The sequence below is a fragment of the Oncorhynchus gorbuscha genome, linkage group LG04 (genome assembly GCF_021184085.1).
Source record: "Oncorhynchus gorbuscha isolate QuinsamMale2020 ecotype Even-year linkage group LG04, OgorEven_v1.0, whole genome shotgun sequence".
Lineage (NCBI taxonomy): Eukaryota > Metazoa > Chordata > Actinopteri > Salmoniformes > Salmonidae > Oncorhynchus > Oncorhynchus gorbuscha.
Genome location: NC_060176.1, coordinates 64631283 through 64657669, shown reverse-complemented (window position 1 = coordinate 64657669; position 26387 = coordinate 64631283). Strand labels below are relative to the sequence as shown.

Sequence of the window (26387 nt, the reverse complement as noted above, 5' to 3'; positions counted from 1 at the left end):
ATATACATCCTGTCATGGTGTAGTATATATACATCATGTTATGGTGTAGTATATATACATCCTGTCATGGTGTAGTATATATACATCCTGTCTTGGTGTAGTATATAAACATCCTGTTATGGTGTAGTATAGTAGTATATATACATCCTGTCATGGTGTAGTATATATACATCCTGTCATGGTGTAGTATATATACATCCTGTCTTGGTGTAGTATATAAACATCCTGTTATGGTGTAGTATAGTAGTATATATACATCCTGTCATGGTATAGTATATATACATCCTGTCATGGTGTAGTATATATACATCCTGTTATGGTGTAGTATATAAACATCCTGTCATGGTGTAGTATATATACATCCTGTCATGGTGTAGTATATATACATCCTGTCATGGTGTAGTATATATACATCCTGTCATGGTGTAGTATATATACATCCTGTCATGGTGTAGTGTATATACATCCTGTTATGGTGTAGTATATATACATCCTGTCATGGTGTAGTATATATACATCCTGTCATGGTGTAGTATATATACATCCTGTCATGGTGTAGTATATATACATCCTGTCATGGTGTAGTATATATACATCATGTCATGGTGTAGTATATATACATCCTGTCATGGTGTAGTATATATACATCCTGTCATGGTGTAGTATATATACATCCTGTCATGGTGTAGTATATAAACATCCTGTCATGGTGTAGTATATATACATCCTGTCATGGTGTAGTATATATACATCCTGTCATGGTGTAGTATATATACATCCTGTCATGGTGTAGTATATATACATACTGTCATGGTGTAGTATATATACATCCTGTCATGGTGTAGTATATATACATCCTGTCATGGTGTGTATATATACATCCATGTATATATACATCCTGTGTAGTATATATACATCCTGTATGGTGTAGTATATATACATCCTGTCATGGTGTAGTATATATACATCCTGTATGGTGTAGTATATATACATCCTGTCATGGTGTAGTATATATACATCCTGTCATGGTGTAGTATATATACATCCTGTCATGGTGTAGTATATATACATCCTGTCATGGTGTAGTATATATACATCCTGTCATGGTGTAGTATATATACATCCTGTCATGGTGTAGTATATATACATCCTGTCATGGTGTAGTATATATACATCCTGTCATGGTGTAGTATATATACATCCTGTCATGGTGTAGTATATATACATCCTGTCATGGTGTAGTATATATACATCCTGTCATGGTGTAGTATATATACATCATGTTATGGTGTAGTATATATACATCCTGTCATGGTGTAGTATATATACATCCTGTCTTGGTGTAGTATATAAACATCCTGTTATGGTGTAGTATAGTAGTATATATACATCCTGTCATGGTGTAGTATATATACATCCTGTCATGGTGTAGTATATATACATCCTGTCTTGGTGTAGTATATAAACATCCTGTTATGGTGTAGTATAGTAGTATATATACATCCTGTCATGGTATAGTATATATACATCCTGTCATGGTGTAGTATATATACATCCTGTTATGGTGTAGTATATAAACATCCTGTCATGGTGTGTATATATACATCATGGTGTAGTATATATACATCCTGTCATGGTGTAGTAGTATATATACATCCTGTCATGGTGTAGTATATATACATCCTGTCATCATGGTATACATAGTATATATACATCCTGTCATGGTGTAGTATATATACATCCTGTCATGGTGTAGTATATATACATCCTGTCATGGTGTAGTATATATACATCCTGTCATGGTGTAGTATATAAACATCCTGTCATGGTGTAGTATATATACATCCTGTCATGGTGTAGTATATAAACATCCTGTCATGGTGTAGTATATATACATCCTGTCATGGTGTAGTATATATACATCCTGTCATGGTGTAGTATATATACATCCTGTCATGGTGTAGTATATATACATCCTGTCATGGTGTAGTATATATACATCCTGTCATGGTGTAGTATATATACATCCTGTCATGGTGTAGTATATATACATCCTGTCATGGTGTAGTATATATACATCCTGTCATGGTGTAGTATATATACATCCTGTCATGGTGTAGTATATATACATCCTGTCATGGTGTAGTATATAAACATCCTGTCATGGTGTAGTATATATACATCCTGTCATGGTGTAGTATATATACATCCTGTCATGGTGTAGTATATATACATCCTGTCATGGTGTAGTATATATACATCCTGTCATGGTGTAGTATATATACATCCTGTCATGGTGTAGTATATATACATCCTTTTATGGTGTAGTATATATACATCCTGTCATGGTGTAGTATATATACATCCTGGTATGGTGTAGTATATATACATCCTGTCATGGTGTAGTATATATACATCCTGTCATGGTGTAGTATATAAACATCCTGTCATGGTGTAGTATATATACATCCTGTCATGGTGTAGTATATATACATCCTGTCATGGTGTAGTATATATACATCCTGTCATATAAACATCCTGTCATGGTGTAGTATATATACATCCTGTCATGGTGTAGTATATATACATCCTGTCATGGTGTAGTATATATACATCCTGTCATGGTGTAGTATATATACATCCTGTTATGGTGTAGTATATATACATCCTGTCATCCTGTCATGGTGTAGTATATATACATCCTATCATGGTGTAGTATATATACATCCTGTCATGTGTGTATATATACATCCTGTCATGGTGTAGTATATATACATCCTGTCATGGTGTAGTATATAAACATCCTGTCATGGTGTAGTATATATACATCCTGTCATGGTGTAGTATATATACATCCTGTCATGGTGTAGTATATAAACATCCTGTCATGGTGTAGTATATAAACATCCTGTCATGGTGTAGTATATATACATCCTGTCATGGTGTAGTATACACATACATCCTGTCATGGTGTAGTATATATACATCCTGTCATGGTGTAGTATATATACATCCTGTCATGGTGTAGTATATATACATCCTGTCATGGTGTAGTATATAAACATCCTGTCATGGTGTAGTATATAAACATCCTGTCATGGTGTAGTATATATACATCCTGTCATGGTGTAGTATATATACATCCTGTCATGGTGTAGTATATATACATCCTGTCATGGTGTAGTATATATACATCCTGTCATGGTGTAGTATATAAACATCCTGTCATGGTGTAGTATATAAACATCCTGTCATGGTGTAGTATATATACATCCTGTCATGGTGTAGTATACATACATCCTGTCATGGTGTAGTATATATACATCCTGTCATGGTGTAGTATATATACATCCTGTCATGGTGTAGTATATATACATCCTGTCATGGTGTAGTATATAAACATCCTGTCATGGTGTAGTATATAAACATCCTGTCATGGTGTAGTATATATACATCCTGTCATGGTGTAGTATATATACATCCTGTCATGGTGTAGTATATATACATCCTGTCATGGTGTAGTATATATACATCCTGTCATGGTGTAGTGTATAAACGTCCTGTCATGGTGTAGTATATATACATCCTATCATGGTGTAGTATATATACATCCTGTCATGGTGTAGTATATATACATCCTGTCATGGTGTAGTATATATACATCCTGTCATGGTGTAGTATATAAACATCCTGTCATGGTGTAGTATATATACATCCTGTCATGGTGTAGTATATATACATCCTGTCATGGTGTAGTATATAAACATCCTGTCATGGTGTAGTATATAAACATCCTGTCATGGTGTAGTATATATACATCCTGTCATGGTGTAGTATACACATACATCCTGTCATGGTGTAGTATATATACATCCTGTCATGGTGTAGTATATATACATCCTGTCATGGTGTAGTATATATACATCCTGTCATGGTGTAGTATATAAACATCCTGTCATGGTGTAGTATATAAACATCCTGTCATGGTGTAGTATATATACATCCTGTCATGGTGTAGTATATAAACATCCTGTCATGGTGTAGTATATATACATCCTGTCATGGTGTAGTATATATACATCCTGTCATGGTGTAGTATATATACATCCTGTCATGGTGTAGTATATAAACATCCTGTCATGGTGTAGTATATAAACATCCTGTCATGGTGTAGTATATATACATCCTGTCATGGTGTAGTATATAAACACCCTGTCATGGTGTAGTATATATACATCCTGTCATGGTGTAGTATATATACATCCTGTCATGGTGTAGTATATAAACATCCTGTCATGGTGTAGTATATATACATCCTGTCATGGTGTAGTATATATACATCCTGTCATGGTGTAGTATATAAACATCCTGTCATGGTGTAGTATATAAACATCCTGTCATGGTGTAGTATATATACATCCTGTCATGGTGTAGTATATAAACATCCTGTCATGGTGTAGTATATATACATCCTGTCATGGTGTAGTATACACATACATTCCACCATCTATCCTCTGTTGAAAATATCATATGTGGGTCCCAAATAGCAACATATTCCCAATATAATGCACTACTTTTCCCCTGTGGGCCCTGTAGTGCACTACATAGGGAATACCGTAGGGTGATATTTGGGACGCATCCCACGTTTCTCCAGCAACTCAGTCAGTCAGATGATGAACCTCTGTGTGAGGCTGGCAAACCAATGAGCTTCTCTAACAGCAGAGGTACAGTAATGTGACTGATTTCATGCTGGCTGACTGGCTGCATCCTGAGGCGGTCCATGGTTTTAACATCACGTGACTCGTTGTCAGTCATTGGCAGTGAATGAAGTGGACATGAATAGGCACAATCCACTGGTTCATGTTAAAGCATCAGTCACACCCTGAGTTTTTTCTTACCCAGGGCCATAGTTACAGGCAATATCATATGTATTTTAAATATCAAGGCAATATCAATTGTATTTTAAACTGTGGGAATTTCACAGGTCCACAGTGACATACTGTCATTGTTGCATACAATATGATATGTTGTTGCATTCAATATGATATGTTGTTGCATACAATATGATATGTTGTTGCATACAATATGATATGTTGTTGCATACAATATGATATGTTGTTGCATACAATGATAACAAAGCGCTTCAAACTAAGAAGTACAGCAGTTACATTCAGTTACATGTAAAGGTATAATACAAGTTCAGCACACAGGTCATTTGAATCATTATTGCCTTCTAGTGCTGAAATAGGCATACTGTATATGCTAGGTCAGTGCCAGTGGACAATTCTAAAGCATTATGTCCCCCTAGTGGTCATGAACGTTAACCTGAAGTTGGCCTAGCAATAAGGCAAGAATAGACCAAGCTAAGAATAGGAATATTCCAAAGTTACCTGGTTGAATTGATTATGTTAAATAGGCCTTTGTAAAATGAGTTCATGATGCATATGACCTTATTCACTCTACTATCAGTGCAACGTTGCTACTCTCTGTTATCATCTATGCATAGTCACTTTAATAACTCTACCTACATGTACATATTACCTCAACTACCTCGACCAACTGGTGCCCCCACTCTGTACCGGTACCCTCTGTAAATAGTCCGGCTATTGTTATTTTACTGCTGCTCTGTAATTACTTGTTCCTTTTATTTCTTGTTCCTATTCATATTTTTGAAACTGTAATGTGTTGGTTAGGGGTTTGTAAGTGAGCATTTCACGGTTAGGACTACACCTGTTGTATTTGGCGCATGTGACGAATACCATTTGATTTGAACTTGTTATCAATCGGTTGAAGTGAGGCTGCAGAGGACAGACGGTCAGCCCACTCAATCCACAGGTCAAGTTCCACCCATATCTATATGTCTAGAATAACATTCTGACCTTTACCTCATGACTTGGTTATGGCGCCAAGACTCACACACCACATTACACACACAGACACACATGCACGCACGTCATTCACACACGCACACACACACATGCTTACGTACGAGCAGACACACACACACAAATACAGAAATAACCTGCTTTGATAATCATAAAGCACACATCTGATTAGTATGATTACTTGGAGAGACAGACAGACCCTGCAGAATTAGCACTAATGGGAGGAAAGTGCCTTGGCTATGAGCGTTAGAACAACCAATAAGCTGAATAATCAACTGAATGGAGCCGTCTCCCAGAACATGGAGTAAAGTGCAGGATTTGATGAAGCTCTCCCATTCCCTTATTTGTCACCTTTCATACTTCTAATAGCACCAATCTCTCTATCTAACAGTAAACATGTTGCTGGATCCACACACACACACGCACACGCACACAAACTTCAAAGTCTACTGCAGATATTGACCAACACCTGCGCAACATTGGATTTATACAGACCAAACACCAGAACTAATCCCTTATAAAAACCAAAGCCACAGATGCAGGATCTTAATTTGACCTACAGTATATTGTCACAACAAAATAATCCTATGGCAACAGGATTTGAAAGTTTAGTCCATAATGTTGTTTGATCAGTGGTTAGGCTATTAACTGGCCAAAAGTAGGCTACACCCCTTGACGTTTTCAAAATTTTGTTGCATATAAAATACCTCATAATGTCAAAGTGGAATTATGTTATTGGGAATATTTGCAAATTAAGTAAAAATGAAAAGCTGAAATGTCTTGAGTCAGTAAGTATGCAACCCTTTTCTTATGGTAAGCCTACATAAGTTCAGGAATATAATTGTGCTAAATAAGTCACATAATTTATTGCATGGACTCACTCTGTGTGCAATAATAGTGTTCAACATGCTTTTTGAATTACTACCCCATCTCTGTACCCCACATATACAATTACCTGTACAGTCCCTCAGTCGAGCAGTACATTTCAAGCACAGATTCAACCAAAAAGACAAGAGAGGTTTTCCAATGATTCTCAAAGGGGAACAAAAGATAAAAATAAAAAAAGAAAGCAGACATTGAATATCCCTCTGAGCCTGGTGCAGTTATTAATTACACTTTGGATGGTGTATCAATATACCCAGTCCCTACAAAGATACTTCCGAACACAGATGCCGGTGAGGAAGGAAACCACTCAGGGATTTCACCACGAACCCAATGGTGACTTTAAAACAGTTGCAGATGAGTGGCTGTGATGGGAGATAACTGAGGATGGATCAACAACATTGGAGTTGCTTCACAATACTAACATAAATGACAGAGTGAAATGAAGAAACAATGTACAGAATAAAAATATTCCAAAACATGCATCATGTTTGCAGTAATGCAAAAAATGTGGCAAAGAAATTAACTTTTTGTCCTGAATACAAAGTGTTATGTTTGGGGCAAATCCAACATAACGCGTCAGTAAGCACCACCCTTCGTATTTTCAAGCATGGTGGTGGCTGTTGTGTGTATGCTTGTCATCGGTAAGGTCTAGGGAGTTTTTAAGGATAAAAATGAAGGGAATAGAGCTAACTACAGGCAAAATTCTAAAGAAAACTTAGTTCAGTCTGCTATCCAACAGACACTGAGAGAAAAATGCACCTTTCAGCAGGACAATAACCTAAAACAGAATGCCAAAGTTGCTTACCAAGATGACGTTGAATGTTGCTGGCAAAGTTACAGTTTTGACTTAAATCGCCTTGAAAATCTATGGCAAGACTTGAAAATGTCTGTCTAGTAATGATCAACAATCACTTTTTAAGAACAATGGGCCAATTTTGCACAATCCAGGTGTGGAAAGCTCTTAGAGACTTACCCAGAAAGACAACAAAGGTGATTCTAACATGTATTGACTCAGGGGGTTGAATACTTATCTTATCAAGATATATGAATTATTTATTTTCCATTTATATATATATAGTACCAGTCAAAAGTTAGGATACCTACTAATTCAAGGCTTTTTATTTATTTTAATTATTTTCTACATTGTAGAATAATAGTGAAGACATCACAACTATGAAATAACACATATGGAATCATGTAGTAACCAAAAAAAGTGTTAAATGAGTCAAAATATATTTTAGATTTTAGATTCTTCAAAGTAGCCACCCTTTGCCTTGATGACAGCTTTGCACACTCTTGGCATTCTCTCTCAATCTGCTTCATGAGGAATGCTTTTCCAACATAGGTTGAGAAATTGTTGGCTACTTTTTCTTCTGAGTTGTGGTCCAACTCATCCCAAACCATCTCAATTGGGTTGAGGTCGGGTGATTGTGGAGGCCAGGTCATCTGATGCAGCACCATCACTCTCCTTGTTGGTCAAATAGCCTTTACACAGCCTGGAGGTGTGTTTTGGGTCATTGTCCTGTTGAAAAACAAATTATAGTCCCACTAAGTGCAAACCAGAAGGGATGATGTATCATTTCAGAATGCTGTGGTAGCCATGCTGGTTAAATGTGCCTTGAATTCTAAATAAATCGCAATGCACCCCCACACCATCACACTTCCTCCTCCATGCTTCATGGTTGGAACCACACATGCAGAAATCCTCCGTTCACCTACTCTGCGTCTCACAAAGCCAAAACCAAACATCTCAAATTTGGAATCACCAAAGGACAGATTTCCACCCGTCTAATGACCATGTTTCTTGGCCCAAGCAAGTCTCTTCTTATTGGTGTCCTTTAGTAGTGTCTTATTTTCAGCAAATCAACCATGAAGGCCTGATTCATGCAGTTTCTACTGAACAGTTTATGTTGAGATGTGTCTGTTTTTTATTTTAACCCCAATTTAACTAGGCAAGTCAGTTAAGGTTAAGAACAAATTATTATTTACAATGATGGCCTAGGAACAGTGGATTAACTGCCTTGTTCAGGGGCAGAACAACAGATTTTTACCTTGTCAGCTCAGGGATTCGATTTATCAACCTTTCGGTTACTGGCCCAATACTCTAAACACTAGTCTATCTGCCGCCCCTGTTCCTTGAACTCTGTGAAGCATCCTGAACTTATCTTCTGCAGTAGAGGTAACTAGAGGTAACTCTGTGTCTTCCTTTCCTGTGGCGGTCCTCGTGAGAATCAGTTTCATCATAGCACTTGATGGTTTTAGCAACTGCACTTGAAGAAACTTTCAAAGTTCTTGACATTTTGCAGATTGACTGACCTTCATGTCTTAAAGTAATAATGGACTGTCATTTCTCTTTGCTTATTTGAGCTGTTCTTGCCATAATATGGACTTGGTCTTTTACCAAATAGGGCTATCTTCTGTATACCACCCCTACTTTGTCACAACACAACTGATTGGCTCAAACGCATTAAGGAAAGAAATTCCACAAATTAACTTTTAAGAAGGCACACTTGTAAATTGAAATGCATTCCAGGTGACTACCTCATGAAGCTGGTTGAGAGAATGCCAAGAGTGTGCAATGCTGTCAACAAGGCAAAGGGTGGCTACTTTGAAGAATCTCAAATATATTTAGATTTGTTTAACACTTTTTTGGTTACTACATGATTCCATATGTGTTATTTCATAGTTTTGATGTCTTCACTATTATTCTACAATGTAGAAAATAGTCAAAATAAAGAATAACCCTTGAATGAATAGGTGTGTCCAAACTTTTGACTGGCACAGTATATACATATATGTTGTTTTTTTACTTTGACATTAGAGTATTTTGTGTAGATCGTTGACAATAAAAAAAGACACTACTAAATCAATTTAAATCCCACTTTGTAACACAACAACATTTTGGTAAAGTCAAGGGGTGTGAATACTTTCTGAAGCCACTGTACAAGAAATGTATATAACTGTGTTAGTGTGGGTTTTCAGTGAATGTATGTAAATCACAAAGCTCTGCGGTGCAGAGAAATTCTCAGCAACAAAATAGTGATGAAAATAGCCCAGCGGCTGAGAAACGGAGCAACGACATTTTACATAACACTGTGGCGCACTTCAATGTGAACGCTGATCTGTTTGTTAGGGTTGCCCCGGTGGAGCTACTTATCCCCGGTAGGCCAGGTAGGGCTTAGATGAGTGAGCAAACATACACACGGGCATACACACATCCACATAAACACACACACACACGAGAGCATTCACACACACAAAATGAGGAAGGGCTTTAAAGAACTATTATTGATCAATCCTGTTGGCTAATAGAGCTCTATGACATGTTCAACTTCCCCTTTCTGCTCCTCTTCCACTGATGATCTCTCACAAAACAGAAAGCTTTGTGAGGGGGAGCAGTTGAAAAATAACTATGACAGTCCAAGAATCACAGCAACAATCCCATTCTAGTCCATCTCAAGACAGTTTTCTCTGGGACAAAACTGCACCCCTTCTAGAGAGCACCACTGGACATCTAGCCTTGGAATAATAACTAAACAGAAACATGACATATTGGTTGATTAATAATAAATACAGAGTCACAATAGCCTACCCTCCCTCCCCTATCCCCAGTGCCCACAGTTACCCTCTCCTCCTGGCTTTGATGTCGATGGGCTTGTTGGTGGCGTATGGAGAGCCACTGGAGCAGGCATGGCGGTAGCGTGCTATCCTCTCAAGAGACTCGGCGTTCGCTGGCAGACTCATCTTACTGCACCTCCACACTCACAGCTGAGACAAACACTCACACACATACGTGCAAGGGAACACTCCCTTACAGCAGACACACACACACACGGTAGAGACACACACACGCACTCACACACACACACACACAAGCGCCAGGGAGGACACTCCTTCTAGAGAGCTCCACTGGACATCACCCTCTACGAGATGAGAGAGAGGAAGGAGAGGTGGAGGGAGAAGCATGAGATAAGGTGAGAGAGGGAGAGACTGAATGATTGTGCAGAGGGGCGGGTACACAGCTATTGGCCGATACTTTATATGTCAGTTACTTTAGACAGCAGTGCTATTACGGTCTGTCTCTAAGTCTAAGTCTCTAAGAGAGACACTATTACTGTCTGTCTCTAAGTCCATCTGAAACAGCTAAGAAGATAATACTCACTCACTCACTCACTCTCACTCACTCACTGACTGACTCACTGACTCACTGACTGACTCACTGACTCACTGACTGACTGACTGACTCACTGACTCACTGACTGACTCACTGACTGACTGACTGACTCACTGACTCACTGACTCACTGACTCACTGACTCACTGACTCACTGACTGACTGACTGACTCACTGACTCACTGACTGAGGGGATTCGATAAATGCCCTGGGCCTGCACCGGGTGAACCGCGTTAGCATTGATTGCATTCGTTTTAGAACCTTGTTGACAACATGACTGAGCAGCAATGTTGGAGAAGCTACTCTGAAAATATAGTTTACCAAGCTAACAATTACTTCACACTGGAAGAAGTTACCGTAATTTCCGGACTATAAGCCGCTACTTTATTCCCACACTTTGAACCTCGCGGTTTATACAATGACGCGGCTAATTTATGGACAGGTAGGGAGAAATCCTTCACTAAAACGGGCCGCAGGCGAAGAACATCTTATGATCAAGTCTGCCAGTGGGTCCTGACAGCGTGGAGCATTGTCAAAAAATCCACTATCATCAACGGGTTTCGAAAGGCTGGACTGCTGCGTGTTGAAGGGGCAGCATGAGCTCAGGGGGGTATTTGCCTCCGGATGAAAGTGACGAGAGCGACAATGAAAACGATCCAACATCGGATGAAGCAATTCTGAGGCTATTCAACTCCGACACCGAAGGAGATGGCTTCAGTGGTTTCAGTGCACAGGAGGAGGAAGATAGTGACCAATGACTTTCTTGGTAGGCCACTGTTTAATTTTTGTTACAAGCCGTGTTTCGTTAAAGCCTATTTATTTTTGTTACAAGCCATGTTTCGTTTAAAGGCTGTGTAAAGTTCATTTGTTTCAATGTACCGGTAGGCACCTGCGGTTTATAGACATGTGAGGCTTATTTATGTACAAAATACATATTTTTTAATAATTCAGTGGGTGCGGTTTATATTCAGGTACGCTTAATAGTCCAGCAATTATGGTAAGTTACACTAAAATATAGTTTTCTAAAGTTATTTTGAAAAAGTAGTTCACTACATCCAAAATACTTTGTGAAGAATTATCATATCTCAATCTGAAATGTCAGACTACAAATTGCAAGAACAGATCACTCTGGAGTCAGATGTTAACATAATGTGTAATTTAGCCTATTAAACACAAAAACTATGTAGGCAGGTCTGATGACTAAAATTAAAGGAAATTCTTGCCTACTTCACTGATATTTTATTTTATTTTTGCAAAGAAAAGTGGTGTGTCGTTCCAGTAGTTAGCTACATCGCTACATGGGAAACAAGTAATTGCAGTTGAAGTCGGAAGTTTACACTCACTTAGGTAGGTTTTATTAAAACTTGTTTTTCAACAACTCCAGAATTTTCTTGTTAACAAACTATAGTTTTGGCAAGTGGGTTAAGACATCTACTTTGTGCATGACACAAGTAATTTTTCCAACAAATGTTTACAGACATATTATTTCACTTATAATTCACTGTATCACAATTCCAGTGGGTCAGAAGTTTACATACACCAAGTTGACTGTCCCTTTTTTTTAAATCCAGAAAATGGTGTCAAGGCTTTAGAATCTTCTGATAGGCTAATTGACAGCATTTGAGTCAATTGGAGGTGTACCCGTGGATGTATTTCAAGGCCTACCTTCAAACTCAGTGCCTCTTTGCTTGACATCATGGGAAAATCAAAAGAAATCAGCCAAGACCTCAGATTTTTTTTTTTTAACAAATTGCTCCCAAACACTGAAGGTACCGCATTCATCTGTACAAACAATAGCACGGAAGTATAAACACCATGGGACCAAGCAGCCGTCATACCGCTCAGGAAGGAGACGCGTTCTGTCTCCTAGAGATGAACGTACTTTGGTGCGAAAAGTGCATAACAATTCCAGAACAAGAGCAAAGGACCGTGTGAAGATGCTGGAGGAAATAGGTACAAAAGTATCTATATCCACAGTAAAACGAGTCCTATATCGACATAACCTGAAAGGCCACTCAGTAAGGAAGAAGCCACTGCTCCAAAACCACCATTAAAAAAATAGACTACGGTTTGCAACTGCACATGGGGACAAAGATCGTACTTTCTGGAGAAATGTCCTCTGGTCTGATGAAACAAAAATGGAACTGTTTGGCCAAAATGACCATCGTTATGTTTGGAGGAAAAAGGGGGAGACTTGCCAGGTGAAGAACACCATCCCAAATGTGAAGCACGGGGTGGCAGCATCATGTTGTGGGGGTGCTTTGCTGCAGGAGAGACTGGTGCACTTTACAAAATAGATGGCATCATGACGTAGGAAAATTATGTGGATATATTGAAGCAAGATCTCAAGACATCAGTCAGGAGGTTAAAGCTTGGTCGCGAATGGGTCTTCCAAATGGACAATGCCAAGCATACTTCCAAAGTTGTGGCAAAATGGCTTAAGGAAAACAAATTCAAGGTATTGGAATGGCCATCACAAAGCCCTGACCTTAATCCCATTGAAAATGTGTGGGCAGAACTGAAAAATCGTGTGCGAGCAAGGAGGCCTACAAACCTGACTCAACTACACCAGCTCTGTCAGGAGGAATGGGCCAAAATTCACCCAATTTATTGTGGGAAGCTTCTGGAAGGCTACCCGAAACATTTGACCCAAGTTAAACAATTTAAAGGCAATGCTACCAAATACACTCAATTAGTATGTAAATTTCTGACCCACTGAGAATGTGATGAAAGACATAAAAGCTGAAATAAATAATTCTCTCTACTATTATTCTGACATTTCACATTCTTAAAGTGGTGATCCTAACTGACCTAAGACAGGGAATTTTTACTAGATTAAATGTCAGGAATTTTGAAAAACTGAGTTTAAATGTATTTGGCTAAGGTGTATGTAAACTTCCGACTTCAACTGGTACTACTGAAAAAACTACCAATAATTTTTTATTTGATTTGATTTAACCCTCTTTTTACCAGGTAAGTTGACTGAGAACACGTTCTGATTTACAGCAATGACCTGGGGAATAGTTACAGGGAGAGGAGGGGGATGAATGAGCCAATTGTAAGCTGGGGATGATTAGGTGACCGTGATGATACAAGGGCCAGATAGGGATTTTAGTTCAACTTCCACCAAGCTACTGCAAAATGTGGTTAAATTACAATTAAATTATCTACTCCCCAACACTGCATAGGGTCGCTGAGTACTGTTCCGTTTAAGAAGGGAGCTCCTCCCTCGCAGCTTTTGCATGTTCACGTCATGGGCCATAGCCCGGTGCACTTAATCGAACTCACTCACCCACTCACTCAGTGCTGTGATAGCCTACCCATAAGAGCTGTGATACCCATCTCCCAAAGCTAGGGGGCAGCAGTGCCCCATACAGGGACTTTGCATTTCAGGCTGATGTACTGGTTGAGAGGGCATGAAGCTAAATTAAATTGGATTGCACTTACTGTAATTCACCATTATTATTGCAATAGTCTTATCAAAAACATCACCAGCATCACCACAAGAAACATAACACCACCTATCATTTTAGCTAATTACTAAAATGTTTGACAAGTTGACAAAACATCCTTTTTCAGTTAGACTACCTTTCCACTCCAAATCCTTCCCATAATCTCAATCAATAGCTAGGATAACTTGATGTTTGTTATGGCTGCAAGCAATGGCATGATGCTTCAACCAATATTTGACCATATGTTGGTGAATTGTTGCCAGGCTAATTTGGGTTTGTAATGAGCATGCCTTCTATGACCAACAGTGGGCAGTCTCTTCTAAGAAGTATGACAGTCAAGGCTGAACACCACACGCTCTCAGACACACACCTGCGTTTGTCTGCCATGGCTTCACAGAGCTAGCAGGTGACAACTGCTCCTTGGTGATTTTAAAGGCACAGATACAAAGACAGATGCAAAACTGTACATGTGTAAACACATCCATACACACCCAGACATGGACACAGCACACACACCTGGCTGCCAAATCGGCCACACACGATCACTGACTGCAGCATTGTGAAATGAGCACCCAGGAATGGCGTTAGGCTGTTGTCACAAGGTTTCCCTGAAGCACACGGCCAACTGAACCTGCTATCAGAGAAATGGTCTTGTGTGGCACAGTTGGTAGAGCATGGCACTTGCAACACCAATATTGTGGGTTTGACTCCTGATAGGCCCACCCAATGCGGAAATGTATGCATGCCTTACTGTAAGTCTCTTTGGATAAAAGTGTCTGCTAATATTAGAGAGACAGTGGACAGCTAATTGGACATGCCGTCATTGTGATTGGCTTATGAGGCACAGAGTGCTACAGATCTACTCGACAGTGTAGGGTCACAGACTTCGTTAGGAGCTTAAAAACAACCCACTATCACCTGTGAAGGAGCAACAGGGAGAGAGAGAGTGAAGGGGAGTGAGTGAGTTAAAATGGAAGAGGGAGACCAAGAGTGTGAGAAAAGAAGAGGGAGAGTGCAAGTTCCCCTCATTAGGGGGTGAATGGTACTTTATGTCACAGGGGCCTCTCTCCATCTCTGCTCCTCAATGACTCATTCACACTTCCTGTGTCCCTACACCCCTCGCTAGGCCCCACCAGGAACCCAACCAACAGTGCTTTACTGTAATGTTACTGTCCAACCTATTCCGACAAAGCAGGCTCAAATAAAGACCAGCTTCTACTGAAAGGAAATCTAATAACTTACCATCTATCCCAACTGTGGTCTCAAGCAAAAGCCATTGGTGAGTGAGACCACAGCGACTGTTGTTGATGTTCCCTTATTACCGACCAATGTTGCATATTGCTGGTAGCAGACTCACAGGACTCAAGTTGTTATCTTCAAAACTGAAGTGTGTATCTTATTTTGCATTTTAAAACCATTCAACTGAGATTTCAGCTCAGGTTCAAAGGGTGGATGTGAAATGAGAAGCAGCAGGTCAAGCATGGGCGTTTATTCTGAGGGCTATCATAGAGTGGTTTACCTGTCCTGGGTGAGGGGTGAAGAGGGGTGAGCCTTGGGGATACATTCACTTCTCATACTGTCTCATAAGTGGTGTGGAGAGGGAGAGGGAGAGGGAGAGGGATCACCCCCTTTGCCCCTCCACCCTAGAGATGGCCGCTGGGTTAAAAATATTGCTTTGATTGGATGCCTGCTTCACATGTATAATCAGTTCACAACCCACTTCAGTGCTGTGTAACATAGCTCACTTTCTAGAGTTCCAAAATACCATCTCTAGAAAATGAGAGATAAAGAGAGAAAGACATTCCAATAAATCCTTACATATCTCAAATGGAAACCTTATGGTATGTTTTCCAAGTGACTAAAAACTCCCATAGGTCAAAACATTTTTGAGGGAACCTAAAGTACTGGACTACAAATCCACTCTAGTGCGGTGGGCCATTGTCTGTGTCGGTGTACCCTTTGCATTGTGGCGGTGATCAGGTTCTTTCAGGTCCTCTTTATCTTTAAGTTCTCCTCCCAGATTCATGTTTGTAAACTGGTTTCCATGGTTGCAGAACACAGAATTCAGAAGGGCATGTAGGTCCTGATAACCAATCAGGCCTCAGTTGCTAGGAGACAGCCGCAGGTTTAATAATCACTAATTTAATGGGAAAATGAATGGGTACAACCACCGAGCTTACCCAACGAGCATTATTGTGGAGAGCTACAGAAGATGACATGCCATATAAGGAATGTACAAGATCAGAATGAATGAGAATGGAACATACATACCTATTCATGTAGGCCTCATGGAACAATTCATAAGATTCAATAAGTCTATATCTACAAGACATGATGATTGATATAAATCTATTGATATAATCTGATATAAATGGACAAAATCACTATTTTCTGAAACTGTACCTTAAGTTAAACAAGTCTCATGAAGAGAACAATGTGTGAAAAGCACCATCACCTGAAGGGTCACAACAGCCGTGGACTGTTCATGACTATTCTACCTGCCATTAAGTTGGAGGTCTCAGTGAGGAGCTGGCTCACAAAGCAGAGAGGCTCACAAGTCAAAACGTTTCCCCACACTTCAGATAACGGGACAAGCGTAACACACCAGGGGATAAGGCTCCTTGTGTGTGTGTGTGTGTGTGTGTGTGTGTGTGTGTGTGTGTGTGTGTGTGTGTGTGTGTGTGTGTGTGTGTGTGTGTGTGTGCGTGCGTGCGTGCGTGCGTGCGTGCGTGCGTGCGTGTCATTGATCTTGCCTGAATGCATGCCTTTGCATAGGGGAAGCTATTGGACTGATTTGAGCCCAGGTGTTCTCTATGCTCTGTGTTCACACAGGCCTGAAGATCCCAACAGGGATGTTGTGTGTAGAAAACTGACGTTTTCTCCATGTTACACCACTTTAAAAAGCTTTATTTTCTGTGGCACTGGGATTTGGTAATCGGTAGGCTACCAATGCCACTGCTGCATTTCTCTTCTTCCGCTGGTACCTTACTGATCCCTTTATGTCACTGATTTCTCAGAGTGTAGGCTGCCCACTGAACACACCTTGCTGTACCTCAGAGAGTGTAGGCTGCCCACTGAACACACCGTGTTGTACCTCAGAGAGTGTAGGCTGCCCACTGAACACACCGTGTTGTACCTCAGAGAGTGTAGGCTGCCCACTGAACACACCTTGCTGTACCTCAGAGAGTGTAGGCTGCCCACTGAACACACCTTGCTGTACCTCAGAGAGTGTAGGCTGCCCACTGAACACACCTTGCTCTACCTCAGAGTGTAAGCTGCCCACTGAACACACCTTGCTCTACCTCAGAGAATGTAGGCTGCCCACTGAAGACACCTTGCTCTACCTCAGAGAGGGTAGGCTGCCCACTGAACACACCTTGCTCTACCTCAGAGAGTGTAGGCTGCCCACTGAAGACACCTTGCTCTACCTCAGAGAGTGTAGGCTGCCCATTGAACACACCTTGCTCTACCTCAGAGAGTGTAGGCTGCCCACTGAAGACACCTTGCTCTACCTCAGAGAGTGTAGGCTGCCCACTGAACACACATTGCTCTACCTCAGAGAGTGTAGGCTGCTCACTGAACACACCTTGTTGTTTTCTAAATGATTTAAGGACAGTATGTAAACTAGCTTTACCTCAATTTACATGGTATGGAGGCTAACAGCTCCATACCATGCAGGTAACCTAGTGGTTAGAGCCCTGGGCCAGTAACCGAAAGGTTGCAAGATCGAATCCCCGAGCTGACAAGGTAAACATGTGTCGTTCTGCCCCTGAACAAGGCAGTTAACCCACTGTTACTAGGCTGTCACAGTAAATAAGAATTTGTTATTAACTGAATTGCCTGGTTAAATTAAGGTTGAATGTTCAAATTAACCAGTACATGGTATGGAGGCTAAAAGCCTCACTAAACAGTATATGGTATGGAGGCTAACAGCTTCACTAAACAGTACATGGTATGGAGGCTAACAGCTTCACTAAACAGTGCATGGTATGGAGGCTAACAGCTTCACTAAACAGTGCATGGTATGGAGGCTAACAGCTCCACTAACCAGTGCATGGTATGGAGGCTAACAGCTTCACTAAACAGTGCATGGTATGGAGGCTAACAGCTTCACTAATCAGTGCATGGTATGGAGGCTAACAGCTTCACTAAACAGTACATGGTATGGAGGCTAACAGCTTCACTAAACAGTGCATGGTATGGAGGCTAACAGCTTCACTAAACAGTACATGGTATGGAGGCTAATAGCTTCATTAATCAGTGCATGGTATGGAGGCTAACAGCTTCACTAAACAGTGCATGGTATGGAGGCTAAAAGCTTCACTAATCAGTGCATGGTATGGAGGCTAACAGCTTCACTAAACAGTACATGGTATGGAGGCTAATAGCTTCACTAATCAGTCAGTGCATGGTATGGAGGCTAACAGCCTCACTAAACAGTGCATGGTATGGTTGCTAACAGCTTCACTAAACAGTGCATGGTATGGAGGCTAATAGCTTCATTAATCAGTGCATGGTATGGAGGCTAATAGCTTCATTAATCAGTGCATGGTATGGAGGCTAACAGCTTCACTAAACAGTACATGGTATGGAGGCTAATAGCTTCATTAATCAGTGCATGGTGTGGAGGCTAACAGCCTCACTAAACAGTGCATGGTATGGTTGCTAACAGCTTCACTAAACAGTGCATGGTATGGAGGCTAACAGCCTCACTAAACAGTGCATGGTATCGAGGCTAACAGCTTCATTAAACAGTGCATGGTATGGAGCTAACAGCTTCATTAAACAGTGCATGGTATGGAGGCTAACAGCTTCACTAACCAGTACATGGTATGGAGGCTAATATCTTCATTAATCAGTGCATGGTATGGAGGCTAACAGCTTCACTAAACAGTGCATGGTATGGAGGCTAAAAGCTTCACTAATCCGTGCATGGTATGGAGGCTAATAGCTTCACTAAACAGTGCATGGTATGGAGGCTAACAGCTTCACTAAACAGTGCATGGTATGGAGGCTAACAGCTTCACTAAACAGTACATGGTATGGAGGCTAACAGCTTCATTAATCAGTGCATGGTATGGAGGCTAACAGCTTCATTAATCAGTACATGGTATGGAGGCTAACAGCTTAACTAAACAGTGCATGGTATGGAGGCTAAAATCTTCACTAATCAGTGCATGGTATGGAGGCTAACAGCTTCACTAATCAGTGCATGGTGTGGAGGCTAACAGCTTCACTAAACAGTACATGGTATGGAGGCTAACAGCTTCATTAATCAGCGCATGATATGGAGGTTAACAGCTTCACTAAACAGTACATGGTATGGAGGCTAACAGCTTCATTAATTAGCGCATGATATGGAGGTTAACAGCTTCATTAATCAGTGCATGGTATGGAGGGTAACAGCTTCACTAACCAGTACATGGTATGGAGGCTACCAGCTTAACTAAACAGTGCATGATATGGAGGCTAACAGCTGCACTAATCAGTACATGATATGGAGGCTAACATGTTCATTAAACAGTGCATGATATGGAGGCTAACAGCTTTACTAATTAGTGCATGATATGGAGGCTAACAGCTTTACTAATTAGTGCATGATATGGAGGCTAACAGCTTCACTAACCAGTACATGGTATGGAGGCTAACAGCTTAACTAAACAGTGCATGATATGGAGGCTAACAGCTTTACTAATTAGTGCATGATATGGAGGCTAACAGCTTCATTAAACAGTACATGGTATGGAGGCTAACAGCTTCATTAAACAGTGCATGGTATGGAGGCTAACAGCTTAATTAATCAGTACATGATATGGAGGATAACAGCTTCATTAATCAGTGCATGATATGGAGGCTAAAAGCTTCACTAAACAGTACATGGTATGGAGGCTAACAGCTTCACTAAACAGTGCATGGTATGGTGGCTAACAGCTTCACTAATCAGTGCATGGTGTGGAGGCTAACATCTTCACTAACCAGTAAATGGTATGGAAGCTAACAGCTTAACTAAACAGTGCATGATATGGAGGCTAAAAGCTTCACTAATCAGTGCATGGTATGGAGGCTAACAGCTTCACTAAACAGTGCATGGAATGGAGGCTAACAGCTTCACTAATCAGTACATGATATGGAGGCTAACAGCTTCACTAATCAGTACATGATATGGAGGCTAACAGGTTCATTAAACAGTACATGGTATGGCGGCTAACAGGTTCACCAATCAGTACATGGTATGGAGGCTAACAGCTTCACTAATCAGTACATGATATGGAGGCTAACAACTTCATTAAACAGTACATGGTATGGAGGCTAAAAGCTTCACTAATCAGTGCATGGTATGGAGGCTAACAGCTTCACTAAACAGTACATGGTATGGAGGCTAATAGCTTCATTAATCAGTGCATGGTGTGGAGGGTAATAGCTTCATTAAAAAGTGCATGGTATGGAGGCTAATAGCTTCATTAATCAGTGCATGGTATGGAGGCTAACAGCCTCACTAAACAGTGCATGGTATGGTTGCTAACAGCTTCACTAAACAGTGCATGGTATGGAGGCTAATAGCTTCATTCATCAGTGCATGGTATGGAGGGTAATAGCTTCATTAATCAGTGCATGGTATGGAGGCTAACAGCTTCACTAAACAGTGCATGGTATGGAGGCTAATAGCTTCATTAATCAGTGCATGGTATGGAGGCTAAACAGCCTCACTAAACAGTGCATGGTATGGAGGCTAACAGCTTCACTAATCACAGTGCATGGTATGGAGGCTAATAACAGCTTCATAAACAGTCAGTGCATGGTATGGAGGGCAATAGCTTCATTAATCAGTGCATGGTATGGAGGCTAACAGCTTCACTAAACAGTACATGGTATGGAGGCTAATAGCTTCATTAATCAGTGCATGGTGTGGAGGCTAACAGCCTCACTAAACAGTGCATGGTATGGTTGCTAACAGCTTCACTAAACAGTGCATGGTATGGAGGCTAACAGCCTCACTAAACAGTGCATGGTATAGAGGCTAACAGCTTCATTAAATAGTGCATGGTATGGAGGGTAACAGTTTCATTAAAAAGTGCATGGTATGGAGGCTAACAGCTTCATTAAACAGTGCATGGTATGGTGGCTAACAGCTTCATTAAACAGTGCATGGTATGGAGGCTAACAGCTTCATTAAAAAGTGCATGGTATGGAGGCTAACAGCTTCATTAAAAAGTGCATGGTATGTAGGCAAACAGTTTCATTAATCAGTACATGAAATGGAGGCTAACAGCTTCATTAAACAGTGCATGGTATGGAGGCTAACAGCTTCACTAAACAGTGCATGGTATGGAGGCTAACAGCTTCACTAATCAGTGCATGGTATGGAGGCTAACAGCTTCACTAAACAGTACATGGTATGGAGGCTAACAGCTCCACTAATAAGTGCATGGTATGGAGGCTAACAGCTTCACTAAACAGTGCATGGTATGGAGGCTAACAGCTTCACTAAACAGTACATGGTATGGAGGCTAATAGCTTCATTAATCAGTGCATGGTATGGAGGCTAACAGCTTCACTAAACAGTGCATGGTATGGAGGCTAAAAGCTTCACTAATCAGTGCATGGTATGGAGGCTAACAGCTTCACTAAACAGTACATGGTATGGAGGCTAATAGCTTCACTAATCAGTCAGTGCATGGTATGGAGGCTAACAGCCTCACTAAACAGTGCATGGTATGGTTGCTAACAGCTTCACTAAACAGTGCATGGTATGGAGGCTAATAGCTTCATTAATCAGTGCATGGTATGGAGGCTAATAGCTTCATTAAACAGTGCATGGTATGGAGGCTAACAGCTTAATTAATCAGTACATGATATGGAGGATAACAGCTTCATTAATAAGTGCATGATATGGAGGCTAAAAGCTTCACTAAACAGTACATGGTATGGAGGCTAACAGCTTCACTAAACAGTGCATGGTATGGTGGCTAAAAGCTTCACTAAACAGTGCATGGTATGGAGGCTAACAGCTTCACTAATCAGTGCATGGTGTGGAGGCTAACATCTTCACTAACCAGTAAATGGTATGGAAGCTAACAGCTTAACTAAACAGTGCATGATATGGAGGCTAAAAGCTTCACTAATCAGTGCATGGTATGGAGGCTAACAGCTTCACTAAACAGTGCATGGTATGGAGGCTAACAGCTTCACTAATCAGTACATGATATGGAGGCTAACAGCTTCACTAATCAGTACATGATATGGAGGCTAACAGCTTCATTAAACAGTACATGGTATGGAGGCTAACAGGTTCATTAAACAGTACATGGTATGGAGGCTAACAGGTTCACTAATCAGTACATGGTATGGAGGCTAACAGCTTCACTAATCAGTACATGATATGGAGGCTAACAACTTCATTAAACAGTGCATGGTATGGAGGCTTATAGCTTCATTAATCAGTGCGTGGTATGGAGGCTAACAGCTTCACTAAACAGTGCATGGTATGGAGGCTAAAAGCTTCACTAATCTGTGCATGGTATGGAGGCTAACAGCTTCATTAATCAGTGCATGGTATGGAGGCTAACAGCTTCACTAAACAGTACATGGTATGGAGGCTAATAGCTTCATTAATCAGTGCATGGTGTGGAGCGTAATAGCTTCGTTAAAAAGTGCATGGTATGGAGGCTAATAGCTTCATTAATCAGTGCATGGTATGGAGGCTAACAGCCTCACTAAACAGTGCATGGTATGGTTGCTAACAGCTTCACTAAACAGTGCATGGTATGGAGGCTAATAGCTTCATTCATCAGTGCATGGTATGGAGGGTAATAGCTTCATTAATCAGTGCATGGTATGGAGGCTAACAGCTTCACTAAACAGTGCATGGTATGGAGGCTAATAGCTTCATTAATCAGTGCATGGTATGGAGGCTAACAGCTTCACTAAACAGTACATGGTATGGAGGCTAATACCTTCATTAATCAGTGCATGGTGTGGAGGCTAACAGCTTCACTAATCAGTCAGTGCATGGTATGGAGGCTAACAGCCTCATTAAACAGTGCATGGTATGGTTGCTAACAGCTTCATTAAACAGTGCATGGTATGGAGGCTAACAGCTCCACTAAACAGTGCATGGTATGGTTGCTAACAGCTTCACTAAACAGTGCATGGTATGGAGGCTAACAGCTTCACTAATCAGTGCATGGTATGGAGGCTAATAGCTTCATTAATCAGTGCATGGTATGGAGGCTAACAGCTTCACTAATCAGTCAGTGCATGGTATGGAGGCTAACAGCTTCACTAAACAGTGCATGGTATGGAGGCTAACAGCTTCATTAATCAGTGCATGGTATGGAGGCTAATAGCTTCATTAATCAGTGCATGGTATGGAGGCTAACAGCTTCACTAAACAGTACATGGTATGGAGGCTAATAGCTTCATTAATCAGTGCATGGTGTGGAGGCTAACAGCCTCACTAAACAGTGCATGGTATGGTTGCTAACAGCTTCACTAAACAGTGCATGGTATGGAGGCTAACAGCCTCACTAAACAGTGCATGGTATGGAGGCTAACAGCTTCATTAAATAGTGCATGGTATGGAGGCTAACAGTTTCATTAATCAGTGCATGGTATGGAGGCTAACAGCTTCATTAAACAGTGCATGGTATGGAGGCTAACAGCTTCATTAAACAGTGCATGGTATGGAGGCTAACAGCTTCATTAAAAAGTGCATGGTATGGAGGCTAACAGCTTCATTAAACAGTGCATGGTATGGAGGCAAACAGCTTCATTAATCAGTACATGGTATGGAGGCTAACAGCTTCATTAAACAGTGCATGGTATGGAGGCTAACAGCTTCACTAAACAGTGCATGGTATGGAGGCTAACAGCTTCACTAATCAGTGCATGGTATGGAGGCTAACAGCTTCACTAAACAGTACATGGTATGGAGGCTAACAGCTCCACTAACCAGTGCATGGTATGGAGGCTAACAGCTTCACTAAACAGTGCATGGTATGGAGGCTAACAGCTTCACTAAACAGTACATGGTATGGAGGCTAATAGCTTCATTAATCAGTGCATGGTATGGAGGCTAACAGCTTCACTAAACAGTGCATGGTATGGAGGCTAAAAGCTTCACTAATCAGTGCATGGTATGGAGGCTAACAGCTTCACTAAACAGTACATGGTATGGAGGCTAATAGCTTCACTAATCAGTCAGTGCATGGTATGGAGGCTAACAGCCTCACTAAACAGTGCATGGTATGGTTGCTAACAGCTTCACTAAACAGTGCATGGTATGGAGGCTAACAGCTTCATTAATCAGTGCATGGTATGGAGGCTAATAGCTTCATTAATCAGTGCATGGTATGGAGGCTAACAGCTTAATTAATCAGTACATGATATGGAGGATAACAGCTTCATTAAACAGTGCATGATATGGAGGCTAAAAGCTTCACTAAACAGTACATGGTATGGAGGCTAACAGCTTCACTAAACAGTGCATGGTATGGTGGCTAAAAGCTTCACTAAACAGTGCATGGTATGGAGGCTAACAGCTTCACTAATCAGTGCATGGTGTGGAGGCTAACATCTTCACTAACCAGTAAATGGTATGGAAGCTAACAGCTTCACTAAACAGTACATGGTATGGAGGCTAATAGCTTCATTAATCAGTGCATGGTGTGGAGCGTAATAGCTTCGTTAAAAAGTGCATGGTATGGAGGCTAATAGCTTCATTAATCAGTGCATGGTATGGAGGCTAACAGCTTCACTAAACAGTGCATGGTATGGTGGCTAAAAGCTTCACTAAACAGTGCATGGTATGGAGGCTAACAGCTTCACTAATCAGTGCATGGTGTGGAGGCTAACATCTTCACTAACCAGTACATGGTATGGAGGCTAACAGCTTCACTAAACAGTACATGGTATGGAGGCTTATAGCTTCATTAATCAGTGCGTGGTATGGAGGCTAACAGCTTCACTAAACAGTGCATGGTATGGAGGCTAAAAGCTTCACTAATCCGTGCATGGTATGGAGGCTAACAGCTTCATTAATCAGTGCATGGTATGGAGGCTAACAGCTTCACTAAACAGTACATGGTATGGAGGCTAATAGCTTCATTAATCAGTGCATGGTATGGAGGCTAATAGCTTCATTAACAGTGCATGGTATGGAGGCTAATAGCTTCATTAATCAGTGCATGGTATGGAGGCTAACAGCCTCACTAAACAGTGCATGGTATGGTTGCTAACAGCTTCACTAAACAGTGCATGGTATGGAGGCTAATAGCTTCATTCATCAGTGTATGGTATGGAGGCTAACAGCTTCATTAAACAGTGCATGGTATGGAGGCTAACAGCTTCACTAAACAGTGCATGGTATGGAGGCTAATAGCTTCATTAATCAGTGCATGGTATGGAGGCTAACAGCTTCACTAAACAGTACATGGTATGGAGGCTAATACCTTCATTAATCAGTGCATGGTGTGGAGGCTAACAGCTTCACTAATCAGTCAGTGCATGGTATGGAGGCTAACAGCCTCACTAAACAGTGCATGGTATGGTTGCTAACAGCTTCACTAAACAGTGCATGGTATGGAGGCTAATAGCTTCATTCATCAGTGCATGGTATGGAGGGAAATAGCTTCATTAATCAGTGCATGGTATGGAGGCTAACAGCTTCACTAAACAGTACATGGTATGGAGGCTAATAGATTCATTAATCAGTGCATGGTGTGGAGGCTAACAGCCTCACTAAACAGTGCATGGTATGGTTGCTAACAGCTTCACTAAACAGTGCATGGTATGGAGGCTAACAGCCTCACTAAACAGTGCATGGTATAGAGGCTAACAGCTTCATTAAATAGTGCATGGTATGGAGGGTAACAGTTTCATTAAAAAGTGCATGGTATGGAGGCTAACAGCTTCATTAAACAGTGCATGGTATGGTGGCTAACAGCTTCATTAAACAGTGCATGGTATGGAGGCTAACAGCTTCATTAAAAAG

At 40.9% G+C, this 26387-nt stretch overlaps 1 protein-coding gene across 4 annotated transcripts in view; it reads right to left on the bottom strand.

Moving 5' to 3' along the window:
• LOC124034504 (cAMP-specific 3',5'-cyclic phosphodiesterase 4D-like) overlaps positions 1 to 26387 on the bottom strand; it is a 337787-nt gene that overhangs the window by 58167 nt on the left and 253233 nt on the right. The window contains exon 1 of one of the 4 annotated variants that reach the window (XM_046347781.1): positions 10396 to 10635. The exons of the other annotated variants lie outside the window; for them this stretch is intronic. Coding sequence (XP_046203737.1) covers positions 10396 to 10514 — 119 coding nt within the window. The 5' untranslated portion in view covers positions 10515 to 10635. Of the gene's footprint in view, positions 1 to 10395; positions 10636 to 26387 lie in introns of those variants that run through there. 4 annotated transcript variants of the gene reach the window in all.